Source organism: Prosopis cineraria, unplaced genomic scaffold (assembly GCF_029017545.1).
Source record: "Prosopis cineraria cultivar Desert tree isolate PC_DT_omini unplaced genomic scaffold, ASM2901754v1 PC3, whole genome shotgun sequence".
NCBI lineage: Eukaryota > Viridiplantae > Streptophyta > Magnoliopsida > Fabales > Fabaceae > Prosopis > Prosopis cineraria.
The window spans coordinates 38,974,004-38,982,188 of record NW_026555334.1 but is presented as its reverse complement, the minus strand read 5'-3'; the positions used below and the strand labels follow the sequence as shown (position 1 = coordinate 38,982,188).

Sequence of the window (8,185 nt, the reverse complement as noted above, 5' to 3'; positions counted from 1 at the left end):
CATGCACGCCTGTGTGTAGGAGCAATTGAGCTGGGACCGGGCTACCCAGCAACATGGCAATATTAGATTTTAGATCCCTCCATGTAAGTGTACAGTGCATCCTCATATGAAAATGTTAGTAGGCATTACTACCTGTAGCCGCCAGGGAGGGTAGGGGTTCATTCATGCTGGACTTGTTTAGATCAAACTTAAAATACTCAAACAAACAAAAAAACTCATAGCCAAGCTCTTCGGATTTTTCAGGAGATATGAATATCTAAATTTCTTTTTCTGATAATTTCAATTCTATTTTAAAAAATTGAATTTTCAAATTCTATCTTATTTTATTAATGATAAAAAATAATTAAAATATTTAAGTTAAGTTCATTCAGGTTCGAGCTTAGTTTGAAAAAAATAAAAATGTCTAAATTCTCAAGGCCAATTTTAAAATTGTTTTGAACTTATTCTGGTTAGTCTTAACCACTTCTAACCTCACCTTAATAATGATAACTACAACTTTTAAAGATTTGAATTCACTTAATAGATAGCTCACTCACGCAATGAGAAGTGTCTCACATAGCATGATTATTTGCATTCAATTTAATTTAAGTACTATTAGAAATTTTATTATATAATACCCAAAAATTATAAAATCTCAAATTTTTTGTAGAGGACCATGTGCATAAAGAGTGTTATTATCATGAGGATTGTTTTAAATTTTTGAAAAAAAATATTAATAATTTTAAATTATTGATTAAATCTAATTATTGTGATTGAAATGCTCATTGAGTAAGTAAGCTCAAACCACTCATTAATTCACTTTTCATAAACAATTTAGTCATTCCTTATACTATGCTTGGCAGGAGATAAAAGTGTCGATGAGAGAAAAGTGAAAGTTTAAAAACAGAAAAAATAGCATTTTTTCATGCTTGGCGATAGAAAGAAAAGTGAAGGAAAGAGAAAAATAAAGAAATAACATGTAAAACCCATATATTTTTACTTTCAACTTTTAATCTTGAATGTGAAGAGATTTTCACTTTTTATATTTATAATGTAATTACGTTTTTATCATGGACTTTTGTTAAATAAAAAGTATATTTAATTTTTAAATTAATTAGACAAATGTTAATTCTAAATTTTCAGTTAAGTTTCTTACATTTAGTTGTAATTTCAAAGTTTTTATATTATTATATATTTAATAATTTAATAAATAAAATTATAAATTGATAAAATAATTTTTAGTCAATATTGGATAAAATAATTTATAATTATATTTTTATTCAATCAATCATACATGATAGGAATTATTATTGTTATTATATATAATATGTTAAAATATTAAATTTTATTGTATATACATATTTTTATAAACAATAAAAATATTATTATTCATATAAAATTAAAAACCTTTTTTTCTTCTCATTTACTCTTGTTCAATTAAACACGATAGGAGAAAATTATATCCTTATACTTTTCTTTTTTGTTCACTTTCCCTCCTCTCGTTCTTTTTTTCTCCTCCTACTTTTGTTTTCGCTGAGCCAAGCACAGGATCGGGGTGAAACTATATGCTTCGACGTCCCTGTTAAATCACAAACGTACAGTAACATGGACGGGGTCATGGGGCCAGTCCAGATGCTCCATTAAGCACCCAGTAACATCCATTTAAAGCCACGAATTTACTAGTTACTTTAATGTTTTATTATTAGTATAAACTTTTCCGTCCTTACCGTCCGCTAGATGCACGTTTTACGCTGCCAACAAACCCACCAATCCACATTCTTTTGATGACCCATACCGAAAGTATTCTTCTCCGGGCAACTTTTTCATCTCAATCCCTCATGTATGGCTACAAATTCATTATTAATTAATGATCTCTGTTACTACAATGATGCGCCAAACAAGCTTTACATACACTAATTAACATTAATTAATTAATTTGTGCTTGCTTTCTCAAGGCTGCCCTTAATTAACAATTCCGTGTCTCGTCCTTTGGGGACACGTGCCCTCCCTCCATCAGCCTTCTCACATTGCTTCATCGTTTTCATATCGGCTTTCTAAATTAGCAATCAGTGATTAAGTTAATCTCATGCATCAGATTGGGTTAGAATCAGCTTGAGCTTCCCTAGAATACTAGCACCACAGTTCTTATAAATTAAAAAGTCTCACCTGCAAAAAAAAAAACCCCTTGCCCAAAAAAAAAAATCTTATAGAATACACTGTAACTTCTGCAAATGCCCACTCTCATCTCAAAAATGGTCTCGGTCCAGCAAATTTTCCGCTGTACAGGATCTAAAGACAACCACTGAATGATTCCATTTCCAAGTTTATCATGGAAATAATATCCTCGAGCAATTAAAATTAATTCTGCTTTTATCTTAAACGACAGACAAGACTCGTGAGTTCGCCAGCAACAGAAGTTTGAAAGAGCTGTATATCGTTAAATTATAATAATAGATCTTGATCTCCTAGTAAAAGCCTCTTTCCCCCGCACGACACGAGACAAGGGTTTGGTCGTTGATTGGGTATGTTCCTAGCGAGTTTGTTTAAGCCCGTCAGCATCAGGAAGTAATCACACGCACACACGCGGACACAGAGAGTTCGCAACCACTATCGACTTTACTAAAATAAACTACTACAACGAAGCCACTGAATAAATTTGTAGGCGAAACGAATTTCGATTTCGCGGTTAACTCATGGAATTGCTGTTCTCCTAAACTGTGTTAAATGGAATCCTAACTCATTGTTTATGTTGGAGCGCATCGCTCAACGATGAATTTAATCTATAATAATAATTGTCTAATAAACCAAACACAACAAATAGACGACACATCCCGTACCGATTGATTGAATTGCAACATGACCATTCAAAAGAAGTATAATTAGAGGGTCACAAAGCGTCATATTTTGTGTTTTTTATTTTTAATTAATCAATATCAATAATCAATAATAATCAATATAGGAAGGGCATAATTATAGATGTGGAGCCCGCAGGAAGGATCAATAAATATACTGGAATGGTCCAAAAAGGTGTAAGATTGAAATTCCAGTTTTGACCCCGACCACACTTTTACGTTTCGGAAATGAGAATCCGATGACGGGGAGGCGTTGTTGATCCTGGTGATCTCAAATCAAAGCAGCGCAAGCGGCAGTTACACGTGTAATTGCTGACCGTAGGATTTCACAAGAGCATGTGGGCTCCACTGCCACCCCCACCTTCCTGTGCACCAACAGAGCCGTAGCACTGTGCGGAAAAGTAAAGTAAGGAGCTTCTGCGTACATATTTTGCATAGATTCATCAGATTCTAGCCCCACAACAAGGAGGAGGGGAAAAAAGGGGAAAAACAAAAAACAGAAAGAAAGAAAGCAAGAAAAATAGAAACAGAGAAACCCAAGGCGGAAAAACACTTGACCTTCAAGTCTTCAAGAGCCTTCTCTCTCTCTCTTTTCCGGATCTCTCCATTTTCTTGGGCCGCTCTCATCCTTATCTTTTTCCTTCCCAGTCTGGGAATTCCCAGCTCCATTGCCTGAGCTTTTTTCATGCCCTTCCTAAGAAATTACTCAATTCACTTAAACCCTCACTTTGGATCCAAATCGCTTGGCCGAGGTATATCCCTAACTCCTTGATTCGTACGGCATTTTACTTCGTAGACATGAAAGCTGCTCTATTTCTTTCTCTTGAGCCCGCTGAGAAATTTTCGAGTCCTTTCATGCATCGCCGTGGTTAGAATGTATCATTTTTTGTCCAGCATTAACTCATACGAAGTTCGCCTTTTTTGTATTTTTCCTTCTCTTTAAATGAGTTTGGGAAATTTTGGAAAAAACAGAGGGAGAGAGAGAAGATTAGCATGAACGCACAATCTGAGCTTGTAGATATGTTGGTTTATATATATATATATATATATATATTTGTTCCTTTTAAAACTGCTCTTGTTGGCGGCTTAAAAAGTTCTAAAAACAAGGGAAGTGAAAAAAGAGTGAGCTCTGTTTGAGGTGCTTGTTTCCGGAAACGTTTTGCTCTAGTTAGGTGAGTCACGGTTTTTGCATCAAGATCTCAGAATGTTGAAAATATAAAACTCAAAACGTGCCCCTCTATTATCTTGCGCTGCTTTTCTGTCGGCAACCAAACTTATAATCTAGGTTTCATATTGTTTTTCCTGCGCTTATGAAATTAAAACATTCGAAATGTATTTATAATGTTTTTGGGTTAATATTCTTTGCGGTTGCAGGGCAAATAATCGGATCTAAAGGCTTTGAGGGAAGCTCTCGGCTTTCTCCGGCGGGAGTTAAGGTTATTCCCAGTCATTGAACATCGAACTTTGTGAAATCAGAGATCTAGCCAACGAGGTTTGGCGTTGACTATTTCTGCTATCTGTCCGTTATCACAAATCGCCGCTTTTCAGATTCATTGGCTCGTTGTTCGTATATTTATATTTTTATCTCAGCATTTAGATTTTCAAATTTCCCGAATATTCAGGTTGCTTGGTTTGCTGTTCTGTAACGGCTATTTGACTCGGTTTTACTGTTTTTTAGGCTTCTCGGAACCGTACATTTTCGAAGTTCAAACACCATTCCTGCGTCTGCGAGATTTCATCGTTCTCCTCCAGCTTCATTTTTTTCCGAATAGGGTCTCTCTTTTTCTGAATCGAGAAGATGCAGAGGCCTCCACCGGAAGACTATTTGTTGAAGGAGACCAAACCTCACCTTGGAGGCGGAAAGATCTCTGGTGATAAACTTACGAGCACCTATGATCTCGTTGAGCAAATGCAGTACCTGTATGTAAGGGTGGTGAAGGCTAAGGACCTACCCTCAAAAGATGTCACTGGCAGTTGTGACCCATATGTTGAAGTGAAGCTTGGAAACTACAAAGGCACCACTCGGCACTTCGAGAAGAAAACTAACCCTGAATGGAACCAGGTTTTTGCTTTCTCAAAAGATCGGATTCAGGCTTCAGTGCTGGAGGTTACTGTGAAAGATAAAGATTTTGTGAAGGATGACTTCATTGGTCGGGTCTTATTTGATCTGAATGAGATCCCTAAACGGGTTCCCCCAGATAGCCCTCTAGCACCACAATGGTATAGATTGGAGGACAGGAAGGGGGATAAGGCAAAGGGAGAGCTGATGTTGGCTGTTTGGATGGGTACCCAAGCTGATGAAGCATTTCCCGAAGCTTGGCACTCTGATGCTGCAACAGTTAGTGGGGCTGATGCTCTTGCAAACATTAGATCAAAAGTGTATCTATCTCCTAAGCTTTGGTATTTAAGGGTTAACGTGATTGAGGCGCAGGACTTGCAACCGACTGACAAGGGTAGATACCCAGAAGTTTTTGTGAAGGCTATCCTGGGACATCAGGCCCTGAGGACTAGAATCTCTCAGAGTAGGAGCATTAATCCAATGTGGAATGAGGATCTGATGTTTGTAGCAGCAGAGCCATTTGAGGAGCCGCTCATTTTGAGCGTGGAAGACAGAGTTGCACCTAACAAAGATGAAGTATTGGGGAGGTGTTTAATTCCTTTGCAGTATGTGGACAGGAGACTTGATCACAAACCTGTGAACACTAGGTGGTTTAATCTCGAGAAACATGTTGTCATAGAAGGAGAAAAGAAGAAGGAAATCAAGTTTGCAAGCAGGATCCATATGAGGATCTGTCTAGAAGGTGGTTATCATGTTTTGGATGAATCAACTCACTACAGCAGTGATCTACGCCCAACAGCAAAACAGCTGTGGAAGTCTAGCATTGGCATTCTTGAAGTGGGGATATTGAGTGCCCAAGGTTTAATGCCAATGAAAACCAAAGATGGGAGGGGGACGACAGATGCTTACTGTGTTGCAAAATATGGGCAGAAATGGGTAAGGACAAGAACAATCATTGATAGCTTTACACCCAGGTGGAATGAGCAATACACTTGGGAGGTTTTTGATCCGTGCACTGTCATCACTATTGGTGTTTTTGACAACTGTCATTTACATGGTGGTGATAAGGGTGGAGGAGCAAAAGATTCAAGGATTGGGAAGGTGAGGATTCGCCTGTCCACCCTTGAGACTGACCGGGTCTATACACATTCTTATCCTCTCTTGGTCCTTCACCCTACCGGGGTGAAGAAGATGGGTGAAATTCATTTGGCTGTGAGGTTCACTTGTTCTTCTTTGCTTAATATGATGCATATGTACTCACAACCGTTGTTGCCAAAGATGCATTATATTCACCCATTAACTGTCAGCCAGCTTGATAGCTTGAGGCATCAAGCTACTCAAATTGTTTCTATGAGGTTGAGTCGTGCTGAGCCACCATTGAGAAAGGAGGTAGTGGAATACATGCTGGACGTGGGTTCTCACATGTGGAGTATGAGAAGAAGCAAAGCTAATTTCTTCAGGATAATGGGAGTTTTGAGTGGATTAATTGCTGTAGGGAAGTGGTTTGATCAGATTTGCAATTGGAAGAATCCTATCACAACAGTTCTGATTCATATCTTGTTTATAATATTGGTTATGTATCCAGAGCTTATCTTACCTACAATTTTCCTTTATCTTTTCTTGATTGGAGTCTGGTACTACCGGTGGAGACCAAGGCACCCTCCCCACATGGACACTAAACTCTCTCATGCAGACTCTGCACATCCTGATGAACTGGATGAAGAGTTTGACACATTCCCAACTTCTCGACCGTCTGACATTGTAAGAATGAGATATGATCGACTTAGAAGTATTGCTGGGAGGATCCAGACAGTGGTTGGTGACTTGGCTACTCAAGGAGAGAGGCTGCAATCTTTGCTCAGCTGGCGAGATCCGAGGGCAACAGCCCTGTTTGTGATTTTCTGTCTAGTTGCTGCCATTGTTCTGTATGTTACCCCTTTTCAAGTTGTGGCCCTCCTCACTGGATTTTATGTGTTGAGGCATCCAAGGTTCCGTCATAAGCTTCCTTCAGTGCCGCTGAATTTCTTCAGGAGGCTTCCTGCAAGAACTGATTGCATGCTGTGAGTAGCCCCGGTTTTATCGGCAATTGATCTATGATTGCTATGCCTTATCACTGTCAATGAGTCCGGGAAGGCCCAGAAACAAATTAAGCTTATTTTACTTTTTTTTATCGTCTAAGGACCAGATTTTGGTTTCTGGTTTAATGTATGACCTCCTGAAGAGTAGTAGATTTTGTGGGTTTGCAGGTTCATTATGTGGTAGGATTTTCTGTTTTGAGCCTCGTTTTAGTCTGTTGTTCATTTGTAATTTTGTAGGTCGTGTGTTGAAATTGACTCATGTTTATTTACTTTTATGTTTAATTAGATGAAGTAATTTATCCGATCGGCACGGTTGACCTGAGCAGCGCGACCGTCGGCCCTGTTTGGATATTGATGTGATTTTGGTTATTTCCATGTGCACAATCAGATTCCCGTTTTAAAATGAATCTTCTATAGTTTGGTGAAAATGTTTCTGAAGTTTTAAGGTGCCGACTGATGGGTTTTGTTTGTAACAGGTGAGCAAACCTTATTCTCAGACAGACAAACCAACTAGCAAATAGTTTAGTGGGCTTATGAGATCTCCTGCATGTTCCGCGTGTCTCTCTAGATCTTGTCATATTAAAAAATGACCCTGGAATATTGTGTGACAATGATATGCTAAATTTTGTAATAGAACGCATGTGGCTATCCTTGTCTCTGGACGATGACGCGGAAATAAAGCCCGCCTGACTCTGCGCATCTTATTTTATTTCGAGTTGAGAAATTCAAGTGCTGCCCAGCACAAAGATCGCCTCTGCAATCTTTTGGTTGATTTCATTTAGTATTTGTTAACGATGGTGCTCCTTACCAGCAATACCACGGCCTCTGTTTGAAAGAGGTTTGATTAAAATGCCATGTATGGTCTCCCAAAAAAAAAAAAAAAGAACAAAGTGCCATGTACGACGGAGACTGTCTGGTAATCCACAGTAGAATTTGACTGCCAGGACCAAAATGTAGAGCCAATGACTGTGAGGTGAAATAAAGAATGGGGTCATTCATTATTGGAATTGTATGGCCAGTTCTAAGTTCTATGGGAGTGGGGACCTATTTCCTCTCTCTCTCTCTCTCTCTCTGGTTCCTTCTTTATAGCTTTACAGCCTGTAACACTTTCTTTTTTCCTCGCAGTTTTCCCGTTTTAGTGATTGTGTTTTATGTGTGCGGACAAAATCTTGCCCAGCTTTACTGAGCTTACCTTCGCAGTTGGGACTCCTAGTTGA

General features: G+C 38.5%; 1 protein-coding gene across 6 annotated transcripts; it reads left to right on the top strand.

Annotated features, from left to right (window-relative positions):
• Positions 1-3,290: 3,290 nt before the first annotated feature.
• On the top strand, positions 3,291-7,728 carry LOC129306074 (FT-interacting protein 3). Of its 6 annotated transcripts, XM_054946413.1 has the most exons (4): positions 3,291-3,583; positions 4,206-4,394; positions 4,510-6,950; positions 7,445-7,728. In XM_054946413.1, the coding sequence occupies exons 3-4, from the start codon at positions 4,630-4,632 to the stop codon at positions 7,446-7,448; spliced, it is 2,325 nt and encodes a 774-aa protein (XP_054802388.1). In that variant the 5' UTR covers positions 3,291-3,583; positions 4,206-4,394; positions 4,510-4,629; the 3' UTR covers positions 7,449-7,728. The 6 variants fall into 6 exon arrangements, with proteins under 6 accessions (XP_054802388.1, XP_054802390.1, XP_054802387.1 ...); XM_054946415.1 differs by lacking the exon at positions 7,445-7,728 and having other exon boundaries at positions 3,293-3,583; positions 4,206-4,267; positions 4,510-7,337; XM_054946412.1 differs by lacking the exon at positions 7,445-7,728 and having other exon boundaries at positions 3,293-3,583; positions 4,206-4,323; positions 4,510-7,337.
• The last annotated feature ends 457 nt before the right edge of the window (positions 7,729-8,185 follow it).

Coding starts and splice junctions, on each gene's coding strand:
- LOC129306074 (XM_054946413.1), top strand. CDS start 4,630: ATGCAGAGGCCTCCACCGGAAGACTATTTGTTGAAGGAGACCAAACCT.